The sequence below is a fragment of the Mytilus trossulus genome, chromosome 10, assembly GCF_036588685.1.
Source record: "Mytilus trossulus isolate FHL-02 chromosome 10, PNRI_Mtr1.1.1.hap1, whole genome shotgun sequence".
In the NCBI taxonomy this organism is placed as follows: Eukaryota; Metazoa; Mollusca; class Bivalvia; order Mytilida; family Mytilidae; genus Mytilus; species Mytilus trossulus.
This window is the reverse complement of record NC_086382.1, coordinates 47,002,859-47,030,459: the sequence shown is the minus strand read 5'-3', so window position 1 is coordinate 47,030,459 and position 27,601 is coordinate 47,002,859. Positions and strand designations below refer to the sequence as shown.

The 27,601-nt window shown below is 31.5% G+C and overlaps 1 protein-coding gene across 1 annotated transcript; it reads right to left on the bottom strand.

The window, feature by feature from the left end:
* Window positions 1–339: 339 nt before the first annotated feature.
* Window positions 340–24,160, bottom strand: LOC134687492 (interferon-induced helicase C domain-containing protein 1-like). Its single transcript, XM_063547849.1, has 17 exons — window positions 24,085–24,160; window positions 23,839–23,889; window positions 22,314–22,610; window positions 19,882–20,148; window positions 19,289–19,330; window positions 17,060–17,158; window positions 16,038–16,106; window positions 13,943–14,143; window positions 12,748–12,836; window positions 11,096–11,365; window positions 9,908–10,070; window positions 8,279–8,374; window positions 7,856–8,046; window positions 4,608–4,752; window positions 3,772–3,996; window positions 2,471–2,638; window positions 340–1,464 (listed from the first exon to the last, which is right to left on the bottom strand). Exons 2-17 carry the CDS (start codon window positions 23,855–23,857, stop codon window positions 857–859), a joined length of 2,949 nt encoding a protein of 982 aa, XP_063403919.1. The 5' UTR covers window positions 23,858–23,889; window positions 24,085–24,160; the 3' UTR covers window positions 340–856.
* Window positions 24,161–27,601: the final 3,441 nt, after the last annotated feature.

The following is a 27,601-nucleotide window of genomic DNA, read 5'->3' as shown; positions in this document are numbered from 1 at the left end:
GAAGAATATTACCGAATTTGGCAAAGGAAAGTCTCTATTTAAATGGCACAATAAAAAGCATAAAAACACATCAAACGAATGAAAATCAACTGTCATATTCCTGACTTGATACAGGCATTTTTTCTTCATGTAGAAAAAATGGTGGATTAAACCTGGTTATATAGCTGTTAAATCTTGTACTTGTACAGTCTCATACAACTCCTTTATATTGACAACAATGTGTGAAGAAAACATAAACATAAAATAGGTAAACATGTAAAATATAAAAAAACATCACTCAACATTGTGTTATAATCTAAATGTACGTTTCTCTCTCCCTATTGATGTGATCTCAAGAGACCAGTTTGTATTTGCAAAAAAGATCAGCAGGTTGATCGAGTAAAAGCAGAGTCACTTTGTTAAGTAATCTTTGCATTCAATTGTTATATATGATGGATGTGGAACTTCAAGGTTAGTGTTCCGAAAATCCCTTTTAGGTTCCACTTCTGTAAATATAGACAATACAATTTCCAATAACCATCACGTTTAATACAAAATTATATTCTTGCATGGAAAGTTGATATGCACCTCTATTTAATTTCAATGTCAGAACATAGAGCTATGCGTCATATTTAAACATTTATATTTCCCGAACTTCAAAGAACTGTTACTAAATTTCTGCTTTATCCCTCTCTTCACTTTCAGTCATCCTTCGAATTCAATATCGCCACTATTTATGTGTATTTATACTGGAAACATTCATATCATATATTATGTTTCTCTGAGAACAAGTATGAACATGTAAATAAAACAATATATATATGAAAATTATCTCCACAAAATAGGCGTGTTTTTGAAAAAAAATAGCTTAAACTCTTTATAGTTTTGATTGGTATTCTATAAGTTCATTGTCTGTAATGTCATCCAATGGAAATTCCATGTGAACATCCGACCACTTTTGGAAAGGAAATGGTTCTTTAGTTTCTTTATTTACTATTGTCTTATTATCTTGTGACAGTGACACAAATTCACAATCTTTGTATATGAAAATAGATCCCCAATCATGACCACATGGAAAACATCCATGAACTTTATCTGTTATCTTTATATTATCAATAGGCCGAGGATTTCTTGGCTTTCTTGTAATCTTATCAAAAATTTCTTTATCGCAAACAATAACATGCGTCTTTTTAATACGCCTGATGTATTGGCCATCAACTATAAATTTGCCGCATGATGCACAATTTATGTAAAATTGTCCTTTTTTCTCAGAATTAAAATTTGTTTTCAGTTGTAGTCGTTCTTGCTCCTCCCTCTGGTATATGATCCTTTCTGACATTTCTATGTATTGCCTAACATCTTCCTTTAATACATCCTGCATTGCTGAGTCCATTAAAAACAACCTCTCTACGTTTATTTCTTCTCTTTCCAGTTCTGTCTGGCTTCCAATGTGTACCTCTATCCCATCTTCATGGCGAATTCTACCTATGATTAATATAATAAAAATCATGTTAATTACGGTGTTAATAACTTAAGTTGATAACCGCTTGTCAGTTTGACACCTATCAAATGATAAGGGAGACAGATTCATGTGCCACCTTGTACAATTCAAATATGACAAAATGTAAATGATTGATTGAAACTCTTGAATGTTAATCTCAGGAAAAAGACAACATTATACAAATGCAGTAATAAAAACAAAGTACTCATTCAAACATGAATGAAAACTGGTTTTGGAGAAACGTTATACCGTAGATTGTTTTTATAATGCAAAGATTAAAATTTAAAGAAGTATAAAAAAAAACAGTGAAATTCCTATTGATTTTTACAATTTTTTTACTCTGTGTGAGTTCTTTCATCCGTTCGTTATGGATTACGATACAACATATATCCTAACACAGTATAAGAAATATTCATAGCAACAATATCTGAGGTGTCGCTACCGGCAAGTCTTGTTTATCTTTTCTTCTAAAAACCACTGTTTACATTCCAAACTTTTACACTCGGTCAAATAAAGGGTTCGAAAGTATATATATACCGATTGTTTATGAAAGTGATGATGTTTAAGGGTATAAAATGATACATTTAGCAATCCGCTATTATACCATTACCGATAACCGGAGTTCAAAATAAGCAGGTGTCACTAGTGGACAAAAAGCTACTTACCTTTCTAAATTTTTTGAGGTAATATCTGAGTTCTGGTACAAGTTCACAAGAAAAACAAAACATTTAGAATGGCACAGAAAAGTGAAAGTCACGATAAACAGAGACAAATTTGGATAAATGAAGATGATACCTCGATTAAATAACATCATTTAATATATTTACGTTCAGGTAGAACATTTCTCTAAACAAATATCATACGAGGCGTACTCGTGGACATCTGCAGGGAGAAGTGTCGAACAGAGGCCACAAGTTATACGCAATGAAAAATACAAGTTAAAGTTCATGAAATGATGCCATTAGCAAGAGCGTCACAGTATTATGATACCTCTCATCTGTAAACTGGTTATCTCATTTGATTTCAGCCTATAACATATCACCAAGGTACATTGTTGAATGTCCAATCCTTCACATGCTATAGATGTTGCTACCAGACACAAATGTTTTCCTGCCTTGAATCGGTTCACAATAGCAATCTGTTCTTCCTTTGAAAGACCTTCATTGTAATTTATTCAGCGATTAAAAAAAAATACGATTAATTCTTATAATATGATATTTATTCTTATAATAAAAACTGTATTATACCTCAGTATGCATTTTCTTTATTAAAGTCATATGAAACGAGTGAGTGGTGAAAAATAATATTTATCCAATTCTTGAACCAATGCATGTATGTATCATAAACTTAGTCCTCTGTGCACGAATTTTTCATTTTATATATGTTTAATCATAAACATTGTTTAATCGTCAATTTGTTTACTGCCGGTCGAAAGAAGAACAGGAAATTACCATAATTATCACCCTAGAATGTGTTTTTGTCCGATATTTAGCTCACCTGACCCAAAGGGTCAAGTTAGCTTTTCTCATCACTTGACAACCGTTGTCCGTCATCGTCGGACTTCGTCGTCCGTTAACTTTAAAAAAAATCTTCTCCTCTGACACTACTTGGCCAAATGAAACCAAACTTTGCCTTAATCATCCTTAGAGTATCTAGTTTAAAAAATGTATACGATGACCCCGCTCATCAATCAATATGGATACCATGGATAAACTTAGAACATACTGTAAAATGCAGTTTTTGGCTTATATTTCTGAAACCAAAGCATTTCAAGCAGATCTGACACAGGATGCATATGTCCATCTATCTGCCCTGAGATTTTTGGTTGCATCAGTCAACCTGTTGATGGGTTGATGTCTCAGAATAAGTCATTTTAAAGAAATTTTACATTTCTTGATTATTATCTTGAATATAATAGATAGTGATAAACTGTAAACCGCAAAATTGTTCAATAAAGTAAGATTTACAAAAAATTCAAAAGACCAAAATAATCAATTGACCCTTTTAGAAGTTCCTTAATAAAAAAAAATTACAAGTTTTTGGAAAGTTTCGTAATCTTTTACTTCTTCTAAACAGTCTAAAAGATCTGAAATACAAAATCAACAAAATAGAGATTTTTGTCATGTCTATTCCTACTACAGTGTTGGAGAGTGACTTTTGTTTGATATGCCCATTGACCAAGGTGAGCGATACAGGCAATTGAAAGCCTCTAGTTTTATAATATGTTAATTAAATATGCACATTAAATTGATTAAACATGTGTCACACAGAAAAAAAATCCTTGAATATACCTCCCTCTTCTTTTGAAACTTGAGACCCAGTCAAATGTCGACTCTTGAACTCGTCTGGAAGTTTTTCTGCTAGCGCTTTGGCTGTCATTCTGGTTTTAACAAATATAATGAACCTCGATTTATCTCCCTGTTTCTGATATTTATCCTTCAGCACTTCAATGATTTTGTCAACATCAGGATTTCCTTCAATTCTCTTCCCTAATTCTTTTATTTTAATCCATACTTCTGTATATGTATAAATATTTAAGGTATAAATTGGTTCCTTTAACTACTCATATAACAAAATATTTTAAAGAATATTGAATAATGAATACACTACATGTATACGGATATGGTACAATGACAGTTTAATAATAGATGTTTTGGTTATTTTTTCTTATGTCAAAAAGTATAATAAAATTATCGAACTCCATTGCAAATTTAAAAAGAAACAGTATTAGAATCTTAGGATAGTTATCACTACCTCATAACTTTTGTCTTACATAAATATCAAATATATGTTTGAATTGAATATATAGATCTGAGAAAACATTTCTTCGATTCTGCAATGTATCCCTCTCATGCCTAGCTCTAATTATTTGATGTTTTGTTATGGTATGGCGATAAGTTATTGTCCTTTATGGACGAAATAAGGTTTTTATACTTTGAACAGGATTTAGATATTTTTTTCAATCGAGGCTTTCATTATCCTAATGAGCAAGTGGTGCAGTCGATTGCGTACCGTTCATGCTATAAACAAATTAATTAAGGAAGAATAAATTATTACAAATAAAAAGGACAAAAGCACCATTTAGTAAAAATATAACAATTTTTTTTATTAGTTTGTTTTACATTACCATTAAGTATTTCTATCAATTCTTTTTCTTTGTCACCAGTTGCCATTTTGCTTTCTTCTTTCAATCTTTTAACTCCCTCTTCCACATTTTTTCTTATATGAATAATATCTAATAGCGAGTTAACTTCCAAACATTCTGAATAAAACTGAAATACAAAGAAAGTGTTGCCTTGTTTTTTTAAATTAAAAAAAACTATGCAATAATGATGAACCTGAATATCACTAGACATGCACACTTTTCAACACGAGGTACCAGACAAGTCAAATGTTTCCAGAAACAGTTTTTGTGGTAGTAACACAATATGTATAACTGCCATATATACGCACCATTCCTGATCTATAATCATAAAAATTAAAAATAACAAAAATAATCCAATGAAAATTCAAAACAGAAAGTCGCTTATCAAAAAACAAAGTTAAAAGCTCAAACACACTAAACTGTCATATCATATTTCTGACTTTGTCCAGGCATTTTCTTGTGTGGAAACTGAGTGACTAAAACTTGTTTTAAATCTAGCTAAACCTCTCACTTGTATGACAGTGACATACGAGTCCATTCTTTCTTTTACTCTGATTTCTCTTTTTTTACTTTTTGTTAATGAAATTGATCATTTTGTGGGAATGAAGCTGTACGTTTTTTTTTTTTTTTTTATCGTTTTTGTTGTGTTTTTTCGTTTGTTATATTTTAACTTTATGTCATTTGGAGACTGTCATGTCGGCTCCAAAATTTGAACAAAATAACAAGTTGCTAGATGAAATGTCTTTAAGTAAATAAAATCATCCTAAATACCAGAATTAAATTGATGCATTTCAGCCAGACGGGCGTGTGCCACGTCCACAAAAAAAAACATCAAGCGACACCCGAACACTGGAGCTCTGAGTATATCGATCAAAACGGTCACACAACAGCGATAAAAAAGCTCAAAAACAAGGAAAAAATCGTTGCAACCTAACTTTTCACATGTAAATTTCCTAATATATAGTCTTACCTGTCTGAAAGTTTAAAAGCTATTGTCCTAGAAGTAACCCAAAATAAAAAAAAAATCTTTGTTTGTTTCATGTTCGTCCTAATAAATTGAACCATGGTACTTGAAATAAAAGTTAAAACAAATCAGCCATTTTCCTGATCAAGATTAATATTATATCTCTGGCACATTTTAAAGTACGCGTATCCAGTATGTCATAAAAGACAAAACCCAACAACAGAACAATAAGATAGTATAATCTATTCATTCAGTGTATATTTATTTGTCTTTTTGAACGAGTTAAGCCATTTCAATTGAAGTTTTATAGTGTGTCTATTTTTGTGAAGTTACACTATTGTTTCAGATTGGGTGAATGTTGGCGCCTGTTAAAACGTTAAACCCGCTGCATTTGTTTGCAACTGTCAAGCCAAGGCCTTGTTGTACAGTGTTTTTCATTTGTTGATATGCTTCATAAGTGTTTCTCGTTTCTAGTTATTTTTATAGATAATACCGTTGGTTTTTCTGAACAAGTTGTTTTACAAAAGTAATTGTGGGGCCTTTCATAGCTCGTTTTCGATGTGTGGCATAGTTGTTGTGAAGACCGTACTGTGATCCATAAGGGGTTAACTTTCACCCAGTGTGACTTAGGTGGAGAGTTGTCTCATTGGCATTCATACCATATCTTCCTATAAATCTTTTTACAAATAGAATAAAATATACTATATAACTTATACAAAAAAAAAGTTTCATCAGGAGAACAGGATATTCTAATTTGATCCAGACATTCGAATGTAGAATAAAAAAAAGCAACGTGTATGTCATCTAGACAGGCCAGTTATCAAAATATCAACACAATGCATGTAGAGTCAAAGAAGCTAGATCAGAATTATATGACCGTTAATTAAAAGTGTTTGCTTCAGGAGGTACAGCATTCTGATAAAAGTAAATTGTATCACGGAACTGGATGTAAGTTATCATCTGAATGATCGGAAAAGCACTGGTAAAAGCGGTATCATCCTGTATCACATTTTCAATGTTCATAACTATAGGATTACACGAACGAATAATACGCAATTTGTTATTGTAGGACATCATTTTATCACAAAAAGTGTCAATGACCAGTTCATCGTGAGACAATATACAGGACGGTATCTGACGTTATCCATCAAAATAAAGCCTCAAAGCACCAGTAAAACTTTTGAATGTGTAGTTGAGCTTAAATAAAAATTTGATAACAATACCAAATTACTACTATTTAATCAAAATGTGGTGAAAATACTTTTATATAGAATTATGTTGGATGCAGTAATTTATATGAGCATTTATATACCTTGTCCTCGAATGTGACCTACCGAATTAAACTCATCACCGGTGTTTTTACCTATTACGTTTATTGTGTTCCCGCATCGTTGTAAAAATAATGGATTTTGATGCGAATGTCATACACGTGAGCGATTTAGCGCTATAACTAAAGGCAACAGTAGTTAACCGCTGTTCGAAATTTCATAGATCGATTCAAATAAATCAAATCAGGGTTGCTTTTATGGCATTGTTAATTATAACACTAAAATGATAACATTACATGACAGGACTACAGCACAAATAAATGCAAAACATTACGAACAGAAATTGCGAGCAAAATCATTACCGCATATAGCTAGATAAAAGCCTCGCAATTAACAATGGAAAACACTTGAAATGAGAAAAACAAAAGGTTTAATTTTCTACATTTGAAATTCGCTGTACCAAGTCAGGAATATGACAGTTGTAATCCATTCGTTGGATATGATTCATCGTTTGATTTTGCCGTTTGATTATTGACTTTTCAGTTTGAATTGTCCTCGGAGTTTTTACTTTATGTAACTTGTATGAGAAACACACCCGGTGTCACATGTGGAGCAGGATTGTTTTACCCTTTCAAAGGACCTTATATCACCCCAACTAGTGGTTGGGTTCGTGTTGCTCAGTTTAGTTTTCTTTGTTTATTTGTGAACACTCTTTTGTCTTTTTGTATGTTTTATTTTTATTTTAGCCATTTCTTTGTCAGTTTATTTTCGATTGAAGAGTTTTTATGTACCACTGGTTTCTTTCGCCCCGACTTTCAAGCAAATGAAAATGAAGAAAGGATAAACCATTTTTGATAGGATCTCAAACTTCCCCTTCAAATCTCTATCAGTTTTCCAAAGTTCATTACACATGTTTTTAGTGTGAATAACAAAATATCTTCAGGACATTTATACATAAAGAAGTTAAATGCATGCTATTTCATTAAGTAGTTATCTACCTCAAGATGTCTAACACAGGCATGCATTAAACGTAGCGCTTGTGTTTCATTTATCAGCATTTCTTCTATTTTCTTCTTTGTTTCCGAAAGCCATAATATGTAATGTTCAATGGTTCGATCCTTTGGTGGATTATTCAGAGCTTTAGACAGATCATCAGCTTTATTGATAGTGTTGCTCAGATATGTTGTAACTACCATTAAAAGCAAAATATATATTTATAAATTGAACTTTATTCAAAATGGTTAGCTTTATTGTTGATAATATAAATATTAAGTTGATCTTGATGTCTTAAATTCTTTCTATTGCTGTTTGATAAAAATATTTTCTCCATCTAATTTTACTCATATATCATATAAACTAATTTAATCTGGAGCATTTATCATTCTTATGACCAGCGGTTATTCTATCTCTACGTTAATTACCTTGCCTGCTATCTAGAATGACTTCAACATCATCCATTGCTCCCATCAATATCTTTTTGACGGGATCATTACGTCTTTTCTTTGATAGTATAGGTACTGTTAAATTTATATAATGAGTATGTTATTCATATGAAACTCCAGCTAATATATGGACTGATACTTTTCGGGAACTGCATGCATGCACTAAAAAGTTTCTTTAATATGGATATACTGCGTGTTTAAACTAGTTTCATTTTAGATCATAACGCACCTCTTACATATTGATCAATGAAATAATGATATGTATATAAAAAACAAAAAAATTATTTCATCATAGGAAAAACACATAACTCTGATAGAACAGTATAATAGATCCAACAAAAAATAAGTAAAACCTTAATAAGTAAAATATATTATTGATAAAACACTTTTCCCCCTAAAAAAAAATCACGCTTACCTCTCTATACTATCGGTTGTCTTACTTCATAATTGTTTTCAAACAGCAACGTCATAAGTAGTACATGAGTAACAATATTTTACAATGCTCACAATAAAATGGTAAAATTTGCAGAAAAGCAAAGACACATTTAGTATTGATTAAAACTATAAATAAAAAGATTGATGTTTATTTCAACAAGATTGAACAACTACACCATAGTTTTAGTCTTTATCAAAGAACATTTTCAAATTGTATTACCTAAATAATTAGTTTTACCATAACATGTTCACTGTAAATACCCATATCTGCTTGCATGCTTGTATACTGTGCAAATATTGTTTTATCTCGATAAAGGGCAAAACTAATTTTAAGGATAATAAAAAAACTTACATAGTTATATATGTCAAATAAATTTTGCTGAGCGACTTGATTATACAACAACCAAACATAGGTGCAACAATAATTCTATGATGTACCTTCTAAATACATTTTTTTAATTTGCTTTTAGTGCGCCTAAAATTAATATTTACTGAATAAACAAGTATTGTTTGCCTCAAAGCAAAATAAAGCACAATTCTCTTCTGACATGAAATATCTTTGATGGCGTTATTGAATCATACGAAAACTAAGGATTTATTTACACCCTAGGTGAAGATGGCTTTATCCAGTTTTGTGTTTACGGTTTGGTTTTTCGTGTGTCTTTTTATTATTTCTAGTTCGCAGTTCCCTTAAGATTCGTGATTTCAAACTACTTCCACTCAATCGTCATAGATGAGTCTTCTACACGAAATGTATATTTGAAAATAAAATTACAACCCTGGTATTATGATGAGTGATTTTGTTTTAAGGAATATGAATTATACTCTTATTTAAATTCATACTAGAAACTATACAAGTTTAACTACTAGACAAAGGCTTAATATATAAGTCAATATCAAAGGCTTTAAAGATTATTGATGTTTCTCTAGAAATTTATATTTGTATATTTGTATTTCAGAAACATCTCATTCTGACTTCCGTAAATTTACTATTTGTTTGTACAGTGTATTGTTTGAAAGTTTGTACATCACTTTTGACTCTGTTTGAACTCTATATGTCTTTTATGATTTGCAGATGTATCATATTTTTTGGACCTTTTGACGTATTGTAGAATTTTTTTTTTATAAATGTACACATATGTGGCTGTCTTTTGATACAGGTACAGCACTGACCTTTGACAGGCTTAGATGAATACTTTAGTAAAGAAGATTCATATTCTTTAACAACTGACAGCTCTTTGACATCGAGATTCGTCATAATACGTAGCAAATGGTCCTTTGCCCCAGATTTATCCTTTGCTCTATTTGTCCCTGGTGAAGCGGTTAAACCCATAATCTGCCCATACAAAACAAAAACTTATATTACATCTCAGAATCAAATTTCTCATCTGCGTGTTTGTATTTAAATTTGCATTTTTTTTAAATTTTATCTAGTAGTTGGGAACGAAATGATGAAATCAAAAGAAGTAATATAGTTGTTGTTCCTTATGTCGTCTTTACGTTTAGTTCGTTGGAGATGAACCGATTGACATCTTGGATACTTTAGTTTAGTCAAAGGTTGATATTTGCCTCATTGATAGCTTCTGTAAGTAAGAGTACTCTAACCGATTTGATTAGTAAATGCCATTAATTTCTCAAGTTTACTTAATAACCCTGTACGGGTGAGGTTACCACAGAAATGTTTAGCCCGTTGCATTTTGTTTGTACCTGGCAAATACCCTTGCCTACGGGCATTCAAATTTCAAATACGATTATCGTTCTTCTACTCAGAATTCAAACAATCAAATTACTGAATTCGGTTTTTTCAATCGCAAATTTTGTACTCCGAGTAGTGAGTAAAGTTTTATGACCGAGAAACAAGGAAAATATGATCAAGATGTTGAAAATGATTCCTGTCTGCCTCGTGTCTTTTTTTTCGTTTATCGATGTAGATTAATTCATGACCTTGTTAAGCCATCTTTTACTTTTTTGGTTTTGTTCTTTGTTTTTACGCTGTATCTGTATCTGTCATTGTTCTCCTCTTTGTCTCCAAGATTAAATGTATCATAGCCATTCATACCATCTCTCCTTATTCAATGTGTCAAATAAAATTTACAGAAATTAACTAAGAGTTTTCTTTTATTTTTGTAAACAAGCAAAGATACCATGCAAATGTTTTAGATATAACAAATCGTCGTTGTTTGTGGTCAATTCTCCAGCAAAGTATATCAAAAATGCAGTATTAAGTCATCAACAGAAACAACATGTAAGAGATGGAATGAAAGAGATAATATTAAAAAATCATATTATTATCCAGTCTTTTATGATAAACATATCGACCTGACATATTAATGTTAAAAAAAATAATATAGTCTGAAATACCTGTGGAAGATTACTTTTTCCATTCCTAAATTTCTTCTTTCTATAATGACCCATTAATTTGTTATATGGGGTTTTGCCATAGGTATGATGACATTCATCCAGTACAAATAGTGTAAATTCATTGATATCTACTCTTGTATTTTCTAACTCATCATCAAGGAAATTGCAAAGGGACGCAGGTGTTATAAACAAAATACTACATCGCTTGACCAAATTTTTAAAGGTTTCATTTGTTACGTCCTGGCTAGCTTCCCACTTTCGAATTGTTCCCTAAAATAAAATTGAAATAACATTAGCGTAATATCGATCATAAAACGTACTTCGAGAGCCCGCATTACTCACCTGACTCACCTGGCCCAGTTATGAATACAAGAAAATTTGATTTATCATTGTATTATATATCAACAGTCAAAGTCGCAGAAACTCCAAACGCAATTAAAAAGGATGACATGGTTATCATTTTGTTCTTCTTTTTAATATACAATTCGAAAGTAGTTGGAATCAAAGAAAGAACCCTGTGTAATGCCAGATTAATGTGTTAAACATGCGACTTCAGGCAAAATTCATTGTGATGGGTTGTTGGAGACTCAATGATCAACATATTCGTGACGAAGTGATAGTTGTAATCGTGTGTTCCCGAAGTAATGTATAAGTTGTGTGTTTATGTTACACAAGTGATTTTGTAAAATCCCTGAAAGTTTAGGAATTCTGTTAGATAAGTGATCTGAACTGATAAGAGAAATTAAAAATTTCCAGCTTTTGGTCAGGGATTTAAAAATCCACTGAAATTTTGGAAAAATTTTGTTCTTTTTTTACAGATTTGATGGTTTGATTCGGGTAATTTAGGAAAATATATTATTTTTTAAATCAGATTGTTGATGATGCTTGAAACTTGTTCAAACATTGACTGTCCTATAATGTATGAAACCTTATTTATGGGGCTTACAAAATATGGATGTCAGTAAGAAGTGATCGTTTTAGTCTTGCATTCCAACAGTGTAGGTTAATTAATTATAAACCACAAAAATATGAAAGTGATATGACAAAAATAGAGATTATAACTGGACCATAAGACATACATTTCGATAGACCTTTCATTATAGGGGTAAATTCAGAAAATAAATATACGTCATCAGGGACCTCCCATTTAGGGGGAGAGCTTTCTGTATAACACTGAAGTCATATGCCCTTATGATGGGTAGATAATATTTGTGATAAATATTTTTTGGCAGATGGATCAAAACTAGAGTTGAAAAAAGTAAATCATTAATGCTGAATGTACTAATTTTTTTCCTACAGGGTTGAAAAGTAATGGGGGTCAGTATAGGAATTTAGTGCGAATATACATTGTTTATAAACAAGGCCATGTGGATGCCCAAAAATGCCGCAAATAAATCTATAACGAATACTTATACATTATAGATCTGGTGAAAAAAATGACAATAAATGAATGCTTAACTTTCAATGTTAATAAAAATTAAAACGACTTAATGAAACATCCTTATGTACTTATTACCTTCCCGGAAAACACAAAAGGCTACACAAATGTTCATACTAAATAAAAAATATCTAAATTACAAAGCAATTTAATATCATTAAACTTTATATATGCGTTGTCACAGGTAAATTGATACTTTTTAAGAAAATATTACCTTCAATAAAAAATCCGGTAGTAATTTGAAGGTTGTATCAAACTGTTGTCCGAGCAATGCATTTGTTGTCGCCATGAAGACCACTTTACCTGCATGAAATTTTGGAAATACAATGCTTTAAATATTGTCGCTTTAAAATCAATAAATACTATTGGATGTATGATATTAGAGGTTGTCACATGTGGAGCAGTATCTGCCTACTCTTTCGGAGCACATTAGATCACCCCGAGTTTGCGATTGAGTTCGTGTTGCTCAATCTTTAGTTTTCAATTTTGTGTTTTGTGTACTGTTATTTGTCTTTTTGTCTATTTCTTTTTTAGCTATGTTGTTGTCAGTTTATTTTCGACTTATGATTTTGAATGTCCCGTTAATATCTTTCACATCTTCAGTTAACTGGTAAAAACTTCTCTTTTTAACCAAAATAAAATCTCTTAGATATAAACATAAAAGTATGATCCAATGCATGTTCAAAAATATTTTTTTAAACGCCAAATAGTTTTAATACGTAAAATTGTAAAGATCATATAAAGCAGAAAAAGTCGTCCGTGGTCAGCGTAACCTTTTGCTATGCACGACTCTCCGTTTTCGAAAACATTACCATCAACAATCAACGCAAAATATTGCATTAAAGTCAGTACGCGTTTTGTCTTCAAAAGTCTAGAATTATAACAAATGAAAGCCCCTAATGAAATGGCAAACTCAAAAGTTCAAGCACATTCGACAAATGCAAAAAACTGTTATATTCCTGACTTGGTAAATCGCGTTTTCTTTTGTTGAAAATGGTAGGTTAAACCTCGTTTTATAATTAGCTCAACCTCTCACTTGTATGACATTCGCATTAATTTCCATTCAAAATTAAATTTTCAGTTAAAACCATATAAGTTTAACCATACGACTAGTGCATCGTTCTAATGTACGGCTGGTACTCTGAGGATTAAAAGTAAATATGAAGTAGAACAGTGATAGAAACATGCATAGTTTAGAATTCTTGTATTGTAATAAGAGTAAGATATTCTTAAAGTCGACCTACCTTTCTAAATATATCCCATACATATAGTGTTTTTTTAAATGAATACTATAATAAGTTCTTAACACTTAACAGCCATTTGAATTATACTAACCAGTGACCTTTTTGAAACCTTGCTGCACTTTCTCTTTGTAATACTAGTAATATAAATGTAATATAAAGACTTACCGGTAGTATTTTTCTCCAGATGGTTCTCAACAACCTTAAGGGCAACGTATGTTTTACCAGCATTTGTGCCAGCATATATAATTGTGTTGACTCCTTTAAGTGCTAACACAGCGAGTTCTTGTTGATAATCCCGTAGATGAATTAGAGATTGCTGGGACCCGATAGCTGCAGTTGTTTCTTCACCAGTATTGGTATCCATGTCTTCAAGAAACAGTATGCTGACTTTAGAATTTAACTGTTATAATATTGTGATTATTATATAGGGAAATATAATTTAGTATTATTTAAGTTTTTCTCATTAGAGTTGTTCCACATTTTGTCATATAGAGGCCTTCATATGTGACTATTTATAATGTACGAGTTTTTGGCTAGTGTTGCTAGTATCCAAAGTATCATTTTTACTCTGATGGAATGCTGTATCATTGGCAAGCTAATAAAAGTCATCAATACCTTGAAAATTGTGTTGCCACAGAATAAGCAAATATTGATAATTTGTTCTTTTTATGGCTGAAATGAGATGAGAACCATTATGCTATCTGGTCTCTGTAAACACAACAATTAAAAGCTATTCCTCCTTTCAATATTTTATTATGTTTTTACCAAGTGCATATTGTGATTTGTGTGGCCAATGTCTTTTATTCTCTTTAACGTCGTATTTAAGTTGTCTTCTCAAGTTAAACTTAGAGTGCTATTAAGTAGTGAAATGATTTGATAAGATACCTTTTCTAAAATTTCAATTTGGAAAATTAATAAATATTTTGATAAGTTACACAAAAATATCAAACTCCAAGGTGAATTAAAAAAAAATTAAATCTGACAATTAATCAAACGTTAACAATCAACGGAATGATTGAAAATTTTTTATTCCTGACTAGGTGCAGGCATTTTCTGAAAAAAACGATGGATTAATTTGATACCTAGATTAATTTATTTTTAAATTAGAAAAACGAAATAGCGATATAATTTTTCGCTATCAAAGGTCAATTTGTTTCATTTTTGCCAAATTAATCTCAAAAGGATCGTTGATGTATTATTGGCTTGCAAGTTAATACCTATACCTCATTTAAATCCGTATTAATTCGAACTCACAATTTCACACAACTAGGGATGGGTTGTTCATGTTAAGTTATTAAAAGAAATTATTGTTTACATTGAAAAGCAAGCAACTAGGAAGAACAATTTATTTGGCTGATTTGGCAAATATACAAACAGAAAACAGAAAACAATAGATGGATATTAAATTATTTTCATGGCCTAATATGGTTCGTTTTGTTGTTATTCTTAAAGACAAATATCAACTTGGTTTAATTGTTATGAGTTTCCGCTTTTACATGTCACCAATGTTTTTCTTGTAAAAAGCTAATCCAGAGAGTCATTGCCAATTGAACACGCAGAAATTTTTAATATTCTATTAAGGAATGACTGTAATATTTTTTCTGTCTATGAAGAAATAACATAAAAAATTTGGTGCACACTAAACAAAGCGCGTAGCGGGTTATTTAACCGTGTGCACCAATTTTTTTATGTTATTTCGAATAGACAGAAAAAATATAACAGTCACTTCTTATAATTTAATTCTAAATTTCATTTTAAACCGTAGAAAACTATGAAGAAACGTTGATGACGTCACGGTCACATTCCTACATTATGTCTATGTGCTGATAACAAAATAAAGTTAGCCAATTAGAAGACGCGTTACATCGAAAGTTAAATTGTAAATAAATGTTGTGTATACCTGTTCGCTATCATATAATAACAAGAATGTGTCGCTTGTACACGAATGCCTCATCCGCACTATTTTTTTTTATGTTAATTGGACCGTGAAAATGAGATAAAAGCTCTAATTTGGCATAAAATAAGAACGATCATATCATAGGGAAGATTTGCACAAAGCTTCTGTTGATTGGACTTCAACTTCATCAAAAACAAAGTAGACTAAAAACTTTAACCTAAAAAGGGACAGACGGACGGACGAATGGGCGAACGAATGAACGAACAGACGAACGGACGCACAGAGCCGAAAACATAATGCCAATAATAAATGGGGTATAAAAACGTTTACAGAACACAGACTATTAAAGATGTCTTTCCATACCTGTAATCTTCTCCTTGCTGATGGTCTTTACCTTTTTCTTACATGCACCATTCTCGACAATAGTTCCCTCTGAATTAAAATCCACATATTATGACTGCATTTTATTGAAGCTTTTGCATCATCATTTTAATCAATTCTTATTTTGAGCTTATTCGTCATTGCAAAAGCTGTACAACTTTACCTAGAATTGCTACAAACATAACATGTTATCAATCTTAATCTAGAATTTATCTGTTATGTGCTAACATGCTTCTTTTAATTGTATGACTTTTAATGTGACTCGGAATTTTTTCATCTTTGGGCATTTTGGTACAACAAAAATGTGTGTCATGGTTTTCAATTTACTATTAGTATCTACTACACAATTTTGGGGGCGTGTTTGTTAGAAAAATATAGAATAATAGGTAGTTTCGTTTTTGATACTGACTATATCATGTGGAATGTCTAGACGAGCCCGTTAGGGCGAGTTAAGATATTCCACATGATAAAGTCAGTATCAAAAACGGAACTACCTATTATTCTGTGTATCAGTAATTATGACGTCACATAATTATATTTTCAGTGATACAGCTAGTACGTTAATACTCGAAAATATTAGGCAGTAAGATCAAAGGGAAAATATACGAATTACCGATAAAGTATGTTTGTTGGAATATTTAAGTCAGTTGTATTGTTTGTCTTTCATGTTCGTTTACACAGTTTCTGGATCCAAATTATTGTCGCATTAACCTATTATCTTTGTTTAGGTTTGCGCAATCAATTTTGTCAATATAAGTGATAATAACAGAAGTAAAAACACTTGCCATACAAGTAGTGTATCTAGCGATAAACCAAGTCTAACCACTATTTTACTTGGAAAATGCCTGTACAAAGTCAGGATTATATGATAGGATTTTTTTCGCACTTGTGCCTTGATTAATAGCGTTTGATTTTGTATGCTTTTATTGACTTCCTTTTTTTAATTCTTCTGGTAGTTTTATGTTTTGGAATACTCTTTTTTATCCACAATTGATTTTGCTCACCAAAAGGTCTTTTGTGTCTCATATATTTTGCATCTTCTGACTTCTTAGACAAAGCTTTGTCAGTAGGACTTTGCTGAAATAAAATCTGTCGATGTGTGTCTGAAAATGTATTCAAATTATGTAATATTCAATTCCCTACAGAATTAAAAACATGCAGTTTAACAGCGTTTGACTAAATACATGACTAAATATGACAAAAAACTGATCAGATTACAATGATGGAAGATAGGTTATATGCGACTTTATCTTTTAAATTTTGACATGAATATCAAGTGTATGGTCATTTTTACACATTTACTGTTTGCAAAGTATAAGTTATTCTAAATACTTAGAATTTTCTTATCCCAGGTATATTTTTAAAACCTTATCCGTATTTGGCATTACTTTTTGTAATTTTGAATCATTTATGCTCTTCAACTTTGTACTTGTTTGACTCTATTACTATCTTGACCTCAGTGTCACTGACGAGTCTTGTGAAGACGGAACGTGCGTTTTTCCTGTTTTTGAGTTACGAACAACTTTATTCTTGCGTTGACATTTTCATTACATTCCTTTGAGGATTTTAAAACATAAGTACTCAATTGTCACGCAGAGATAAAAGAAAACAATGGTCAGATAATTATATCGCTACGAGTCTTTTTTTTTTGCATGTCAAATTTTGGTTACAACAGAACCATATCACATTTACGTGTGGAAACATTTTCTTGGTCATTGATTGAATTAAGTATTTTCAGTCCATGTACAATTACGAAATTTAGGTGTGATTATGATAATTGTATATAGAAAATTCAAAAGTTCAATGTTTGGGAAATCGACTGACAGACTCGGAACGTACAGATTAGATAACAGGTATAACCGGTAATATAGGGATCAATATCGGCTTCGACCTGGATTTTTTAGTTATTGACTTTTTTATTATGTGGAAAAGGAGATGGTCTGGAATGGTATGATTTTTCATAAACACCATTGTCCATTGTCCTATATAAGTTATATAAAAAGTCAAGAAAGATTCGATGTTTTTCCGTCGTTACTGGAAATCGTTATTTATGAAGTAAATATAGTTTAATATGATTAAACTTTTTACTTCAAATTTTATTTCGGTCATAGATCGAAAGTATTTTACACAGTAGACATATCTTAATTAAAGGATGCTAAAGACATCAAACTTATAAGTCGGTTGAAAACAAAACTTAAAAACAAAAGAGATGATTTCAGCTTTCCAATTGGGACTTTACATTTCTAAGAAGCAGCATTCCAGCAGCACCTGCATACGGGGTATATATCTCCCAATAGATACCATATTCCCGTGCTTGTATTTCCTATCATGATTTTCTTGATTGAGGTTTGCTGCTCACAAGAAAGTTATTAAACCAAGAGTTTCAAATGGTGAAGTTGAAATCATCCCTTCGTAAATTTTACGGACGCTATCACGAGTTGGTTGACCGTTATGGAATAACCGTTTCACAAATGATATCGGATATGTTCCTTACTTCGTAACTACAATCCCCTTCCCTTTCATGAATGTGACCTACCGAATTAGACTATTAACCGGATTTGTAATCACATAAGCAACACGACGGGTGCCACATGTGGAGCAGGATCTGCTTACCCTTCCGGAGCACCTGAGATCACCCCTAGTTTTTGGTGGGGTTCGTGTTGTTTATTCTTTAGTTTTCTATGTTGTGTCATGTGTACTTTTGTTTTTCTGTTTGTCTTTTTTCATATTTAGCCATGGCGTTGTCAGTTTGTTTTAGATTTATGAGTTTTTACAGTCCCTTTGGTATCTTTCGTCCCTCTTTTGTTTATAAACGGACAACCCCATAACTATAAAAGAATAATGATGTGTCAATAGTACAGAGATGTCCCACTACACTGTTATTTTTTCTGTTCAGTGGACCGTGAAATAGGAGTCACAATTTAAATTTGGCATTAAAATAAGAGAGATCATATCATAGGGAACCTGTGTACTAAGTTTCAGGTTGAATGGACCAAACAATTTAACCTGAAGCGGGACATACTGACGAACGGACGAACAGACGAACAGAAAACGGACCCACAAACCAGAAAACATAATGCCCCTTAACTATTTTACATGTGCCGGGGTATTTGCTGATGATGATATTCATTATAAGTAGTATAATAAAAATTATTTATTTTCAAAGATAAATTATATGAACTAATGATTTCTAACAATTATGGTTTCTTAAATAATTTTTATTGCATTCTCACCCTTTTCCTCTGCTCTGAAATACTTTCCGGCATCCTGTAGCTCTACAATATATATTGTAGTGACAATCTTACTTAATTTCTCTCGTCGTCATTACATCTGATTTATCATATCGTAACATGGTATCTAAGAATTCAGTTATCACCAAAATAGAGAAAATCCTTCTTTTTTACATCATTAGTTAAGTGTGCCAGTATAGATAGAAGTGGACGAAATCTTTGGGTCAAATATGATACACTTGGATATCTTGAAATTATGGAATATTTCTTCCACATATTGAGTCCTTATTTTCTGTCGAGTTCTGGTATTACTTTCCGTAATAGCAGGTCTGTATTACATTTTGACTTTTACTTATTTAGGTCTCGACCTCCACTTAATAAATATGAATTATCGAAATAAATGTTTGGTGCAGTAAAATAATTTTGTAAAAAAAATGTTTTAAACTTCATAATAAATGTCTACAAAATGAGTTCATTTATCTGTTCTGTTTTGACAATTTTTTTTATTTTTTCTTCTTCTTCAGTTTCATGTTAATCAAAGTTAATATTCATTTTGTTTGGAACCAAATTGAGAACCTGTTGAAAATAAGGCTTACCTTTTATTCCGAATTTTTCTATAATGCTGTCTACTTCCGAATCCAGTTCACTATCACGGAATGCATATAAAAGCTCCTGGTATTTCCAGTATTTCAGTTGTTGCTCGGTGAACCATGTATCAAGACATGCCTCTGTTCTTCTTTTTAATGACGAACCGGTTGGAAGTTCAGCCTCAAGGCTCTGCCAGTCAATTTCAAGTGCACCAAATAGACGTGGGCGGTCTTCTGTTACTTTTACAGTTAGCATTTCAATTATCTCGTCCATATCTGTTTTCATGATTAAACAATGTTTTTGAATATAAAAAAGGATTTTACCTCGTCAATTTTTTTCTCACGGTAGATTTGTTGATAAGTATAAGTATTGTCGATAGAATAACTAATTAAAAAAAATATAATATAGCCAACATTCCTAGATATTATATGAAACATAAGAAGTCATTATACTATATAATTTATAATTTCATTTGTCATAACAAAATATATCTTTTTTACATAATATTTATATATGAATCAATTAGAGAGGTCTAAGATCCAGAAAGACAGTACTGTAACTTCTTTAAACAGAAGCGTTATAAAACATCTTCAAAAGCTATATTTGAGTTTAAATTATTTCGATATATTATGGTAAGGAAAGTGTTATTGGTATTGGCTTCTTCTCTTGTCAAATTTAAGCAAGGACTTATAGATGAAAGAGGCATTAGCTATCACATTCATGTTCGCCGATCAGACTCAAATACTCCTCTTTGAGTTATAACATACATTTCTACTAAAAAAACATATATCTAAATTTTAAAGAGTCTAAAACAAACTATTTACTTTATAAAAAAGAAGATGTGGCATGATTGCCAATGAGAAAAAAGTAAAATCACAAAAATACTGAACTCAGAGGAAAATCAATTTGGAAAGTCCATAATCAAATGGCAAAATATACAATTAGACAAATATCCACAAAAGACCAAAAATGACACAGACATTAACAACTATAGGTCACCATACGGCATTCAGCAATGAGCAAAGCCCATACCACATAGTCAGTTATAAAAGACCCCGATAAAACAATGTAAAACAATTCAAAGGAGAAAAACTAACGGCCTTATTTATGTAAAAATGATCGAAAAACAAATATGTAACACATAAACAAACGACAACCACTGAATTACATGCTCCTGACTGGGGACAGGCACATACATAAATAATGTGGTGGGGTTAAACATGTTAGCAGATCCCAACTCTACCCCTAACCGGGGACAGTGCTATAACAGTACGACATAAAAACGAACTATAAAAATCAGTTGAAAAAGGCTAAACCCATCAGATGGACAAAAATACTTTGCATTGACTCGATAATATGTATCAGTATTTTGTGAGAATGTTATGCTAGACGCCATCTAATTCACTATCGAGGAGAAAGTCATATAATCCGATGTAAACAAAATTACAGATATAAATAGACAGTGAAAAAGTGCAATAAAATAGTAGTAGGTCTCTGTAAAACCAGGTTTAATCTCTATTTTTTTACATAAGGAAATGTCTGTACCAAGTCAGAGTTATGAAAGTAGTTTTCCATTTGTTTGATGTGTTTTGCTTTTTTATTTTGCAATTTGATAAGGGACTATCTGTTTTGAAATTTCCTTGGATTTCGCAGTCTTGTAAAGAAACTCATTAACTTCTTTTAACAATGGGAAAGATCTTCAAATACTTGATCTAGTAACAATGTACAGGCAGATGCTTCTGATATTAAAATGCACCCGAAAGGTATGTCAGAAATCGGTGGTTTTCAATTGGAAACTACTGTGTATAATAATCTTGGTTCTAATTATCTGTTTATGTGTTTTTCGTTTATTGATTCGTTACAGTACACACATAAGGCCGTTTCCATTTTTATTTAAAATAATTCACATTTTGTCGGGTCGGGTCTTTTAAACTTAGTATACGTTATCGCGTTTTAGTTGTTTTAAAGGTCACACTGTGATCTTTGGTTGCTTTTTGGGTACTCTGATAGAAATGTAACTAAAAACCTAAATTAACACAAGTTTTTTAAAACGGCAGTTATTTTAAGTCTTCTTTGTTACACTTTGTGACAAATAAATACAGCAGATAATGTTTGAAAATACTACACTTGGTTCGGGACGGCATAAACATCCCCGCCTATGTTATAACTGTAAAATTCAACAATACAGCAAAAGAGAGTAGTAATATTTGCAACGAAAATCTATATATCTATAAATTCAACTCACAATTATGTACCGGTAGACTAAGACAAAAACGCAGGCAATACGAGTAAGCCTTGCAAATAAAATTTACAAATAAAAAAAAGAATTATCTTAGTCTACCTGTTTTTTAAACTAATAAAACATTGTATTGCGTGTTAAATACATTAGGTAAGTGAAACTACAATACACATATACTGCCTAATTCTTTAAAAAAAATACCTTTACAATCTTTCTTTATGTCGTCAGAAATGTCCTTTCTTTCACACTCCGATTCAAGAACGATTAGCAGCCAATCTGTGATTTCCTCAATACTTTTATAGTCTATTAGAACTTTTGGCAATTGTCTCTTTTTCCATTCTGTTAACCCTTTTATTATTCGTTCAATCGGACAATGAGGATTATCCGCTGCAAGGTGGTCACAATGATACGATTCGAACTTCAGTCTAGTAAAGAATGGTCTCCATCGGTGGCCAATCAATTTAGCAATAAAAGATAAAAAATTCCCACCTAGTATATCTATAAGAAAATACCCAAAAATCTATCAGATAATTTAACTATAGATACTAGGATTAAAATTTTACATTTACGCCAGACGCGCTTTTCCTCTAAAAAAAGACTCATCAGTAACGCTCGAATAAAAAAATGTTTAAAAGGCCAAATAAAGTACGAAGTTGAAAAGCATTGCGGACAAACACGCGAAGCAATGCATGTGGGTTTTCAATTTGATATCTACTTTTTGTGCTTTTTTCATTAATATTTGTTAGTGGTGACTGTTGTAGCCATATTTTCACAATTTAACCTATTATATCTGTTTTGTTCACGTGTCGTTGTGAATTTATGGAATTTGATGCGACTGTCATACAAGTTAGAGGTTTAACACTAGGTTCAATCCTCTACTTTCTAAATTTCAAAATGCCTTTACCAAGTCAGGATAATGACAGTTATTGTCCATTCGTTTGATGTGTTTTATCATTTGATTTTGCCATTTGATTAGGGACTTTCCGTTTTTAATTTTCCTCGGATTTCAGTATTTTACTTTTTCAATATCTCCCCATAGCTCGAACAAAAAACACCTGTCTACATAATCGAAAAGATTATTTAATTTACTATTTAAACTGGTTCTATATCTTAAAATAGAAATACGTATAATATGAGTAGACAACACCTAACATAGATCAGAAAGATCTACCACCGATCTTTATTAAAACTAAATATACATATTTACTACAGCAAGAGTAAAAAGGGTATAGCTACTATTACATGTATTTTCTTTTTCGATGATCACAATACCGTATCCTTAACATGTGACCTTTTGTTCGATCGTATCGTAATAAGATTTGAAGAAAACAATTTTAAAAGCATTATTCAATTTTCAGTTAAGTTTTATAGCCTTTTTGTGCTAATACGGCGTAAAGCAAACAACAATCAATCAATCATTAAAGTATTGGGGGTAAATTAGGTCATTAAGACTAAATCCACTGACAGAGTTAAGGTCCTCAGTGTGATAATTGTAAGTAAGGTGCGTTTTACAATACAACTTTCAATGTTTATGAAAGACTCTCTACAGTGAAACATTTGTATTTACGTTTATTTAAAATGGCTGACAGTATTTTACTTTCGGTTTGTTGTTACGTCGATATTCTTCACAAATATGCTATTTGCATATTTTATTACAAACAATGTAATAAAATTTGACATATACACATGTAATTTGCTCAATAGCTATCATTATTTGTAATCTTACCTTTAAGTGGAGAAGTCATTTTATGATAATCCAGTTGCAATTTTTAATTTTCTGAAAATATAAATCAATATTAGGTTAAAAATAATCAATGCGTCATGCCTGACATGTTAGGTACAATCAAGTCTTCATATAATGCCGTGTTCACACCAAACGCCGTGTACAGTAAACATGTTTACATTTGGTTTAATGTCATGAACACTAGTTTCACATTAAATTTGTTCACATCTATACACATTGTTTAGCTACCTGTACATTAGATTTGTTCACACTTGTAAACTATGTGTCATTTAAATATTCATTACGTAGAACTGAATTCAAATTATCACACAACTTTTCTAGCAGTTAGCAATGGTTAGGGAACGATCATTTGACTTAAAAAAAAAAGGGGGGGTTGATGTTTTTCACAATTTAAAAAATATCGGGTCCTATTGATGGATGAGAATGAACAAATGATCTGAATCAAAAGTTTTTCCATACATTATAGTTTTAAATATTGAATTTGTACCATTGAAAAAAATATAAACTTTCGCACGAGAAAAAAAATCTGACTCAGACCCCCCGCCCCCTTTTTAAAATGTTTAGTGGTTAGTGCTTTAAAGAAAGTCATTTTCGATGATTTGCAACTAGATTAAAGATGTCTCGATTACGCATTAAAAACTTAAGGTGCACCAGCGTGCTTACAAACGTCGGAATAAAAAAAGGCGATGTTAAGGATCACATTTCTATCTTTTCTGTATTTCTGTCATAGTTTACGTCAAGTAGATTCGAGAAGACCTTTCCAAATGAATTATGTGTTCTGTAATGATGATGGATGAGTCTTGAAAAGAGGTTAATAAGGCTAAGTAAAGTGTTTTTATAACAAATAAATATATCAAGTTTAGACAAATACTTCTGTAAAGAACTTTATTAATAAGTGTTATTAGTATCAATTTTATATAAAAATCGTTTCTTTTTTATATATACATGGGAACATAAAAGGTCCGAATGCCTAGTTGTGTGTACACTTAACCTACACAAGGCCTTCATCGACTATCGACTGCATGTAGACAAAACATCATTTAAATAACATGTAAACATTGAGCTTTATCAATGGGAACCTAACTATGTTTAGTTTATGTGTGAGTTACACTAACACAACACCGAGTTTAGGTCAATGTGAACACGGCCTTAGTTGTGAATGTTTATTTTGGTAACATGATAGCCTCCTACAGAGGACGATAGACCTCGAAATTTTTCGGTACTAAGTGGCAAATTTTGGAGTATTACACAAAATCTTGTATTATTTTTGTACTTATCGGCCTAATAATTTAAACAATTATGTATCAGAAAATCATTTCTTAAGCGGCGCCCTCATCAAATGAATGGAAATGCTTTAAATTGAATGAATTCTTAACTTGTTTACTTTTTTTTCTATTTCTCCAAAAATCCAAACGTAAAGTCCCTAATCAAATGGCAAAATTAAACAATAAAACACATCAAACGAATGGACAATTACTGTCATATTCCTGACTTGCCTGGCTGTTGTCTGCTCTATGGTCGGGTGGTTGTCGCTTTGACATATTCACCATTTCCTTTCTCAATTTTATTGGTACAGGCATTTTCAAATGTAAAAAATGGTGGCTTGAACCTGGTGTTACAGCACTAAACCTCTCAATTGTATGACAGTCGCATCAAATTCCATATATCTACAACGACGTGTGAACAAAACAGAAATAATAGGTTAAATAGTCAAAATACGGGTATAGCAGTTATCACTGTGCCACAATCTTAAAACAAACAAATATTTAAAAAAAAGTACAAAACGTATCTATCAAATTAAAAACCACATGCATTGCTTCGTGTGTTTGACGGAATAAAATGCAAACGCTACATAGGAAGACATACAAAATAATTTTGTAGTCCAAAGTACTTTCAAAAAATTATAAATTCACATTGGGAATGGTGGTATACAGGGTTAACAAAAATCAAAAGTATGTTAGATTAAAAATTATCCAGAAAGTCTTTAGAAATTTTAATACTCCACATATGGTTAATACCACTACGCGAGTAAAAGAGGGACGAAAGATGCCAAAGGGACAGTCAAACTTATAAATCTAAAACAAACTGACAACGCCATGCATATATGGCTAAAAATGAAAAAGACAAACAGACAAACAATAGTACACATGACACAACATAGAAAACCAAAGAATAAACAACACGAGTATGGTGTATGACAAGAAAGGTTTTAAATAAACGTCATATATTTTACTGCAAACAATTGTTGTTAAATAAAGTATGCACTTCAGTCGTGATCAGTAAAACAGTTTATGTGAATACACAAATAAAACAACAAGACAAACAAAACAAATACTACTACAAAAACACAACATCATAAGTCCACAATTGTTTATTTGTGCTTTAATATATAAGATCTATATCCCAAAATAAGAGTTCAGCCTAGAGTATATGCTTGATGTGTAAATATTGTCGTATTTAAAATATTGTTTTCACCGTGAATATCACTTTGGTTAAAAAAATAAATCATTTATACATCAAAGTATTAAAACCTTTTGGTATTGGTACTACTGTTTTTTTTGCAAATAACATATATAGTAACGGGATACAGCCGAAGAGGGTAAGTAAAGACATTTGTTGGTCTGTTGTTGATTAAGTATCTTATTAAATAAAGAATAAAGGTGGAAAGGAAAAGGAAAAGAATATGAATCATAGATGGCTGTCAGACAAATAAAAAGGCAATAAGAGAAGAATACTCCCTGATTCATTTTAATTTCCTGATAACTGTAAAAAAAAATATATGAATATAATTTCATAAAGCTTTTTTAAAAAGTTGACAATCAGGTCAGAAAAGTTTTAACTAACAAAAACATGATTGTGTAAATTAATACTGAAACTTAGAATTGAAAACTGTTTCATAAAAGAACAATTTTAATTCTTTAACTCTGAACTCTTTATACATTTAGCAAAATACACTATACTAAATCAGTCAAAAGAGGAAAACCATAGGCGGATTTAGGGGGGCCCGGGCCCCCCCTTTTTGGGGAAAAATTTGGTTGCTTATATAGGAAATCACTGAAGCGTGACTGGAGCGGGCCCCCTCTTAGGTCAGTCAGTGGGCCCCCACTTATGAAAATTTCATCCTAAATTTCAAACAGGAATGTTCACTGGACTTGATAAAAGAATCAAAATCTTTGCAGTGAAAGATTGAATAATTTATTAATCAAAAGTGATTATTGATGGACCATATACATATAGTCGTTAAATTTTGTTATATAATAAAACATGATTAATTTAAAATATCTGTGACCTAAATACCAGACATTTGTTGAAGTTAAGAAACAGAGACAATGAGTAGGTAGACTACGTTTTTTCTCTGTGTTATGTTTACGGTCAAATTTTAACCAAGATGACGTTCTGCATTCATTTCTGTTGGCTGATCCCAGATCTTAGGATAATACTGTGTCATGCTATTTTTAAATTTGAGTTGATTTGAACTTTAACCTCACACTGAGCAAATGTTACTCTAAATATTTCATAATTCCAACATTTATCAGTAAGTAAATCGGCATTGAACTTGCAACATCATATAAGGAACTATGTTGCTGGGTTTGTCAAAAGGTTAGTCGCGAATATAAAATTCTGAATACTGAATTTAATTGTTTTAAGTATTACAAAAAAAAGCATCTGGACATTTTAGTAACCATTGGTAACGTTAATAGATTTGAGGGTGGTCCAGGGGCGGATTTAGGCGGGGGCGTGGCGG

Coding starts and splice junctions, on each gene's coding strand:
- LOC134687492 (XM_063547849.1), bottom strand. Junction 20,149..22,313: donor CATAAAGAAAGATTGTAAAG/GTATTTTTTTTA, acceptor TCATGAAAACAG/ATATGGACGAGATAATTGAA. Junction 10,071..11,095: donor GAAAAAGTAATCTTCCACAG/GTATTTCAGACT, acceptor TTGTATGGGCAG/ATTATGGGTTTAACCGCTTC.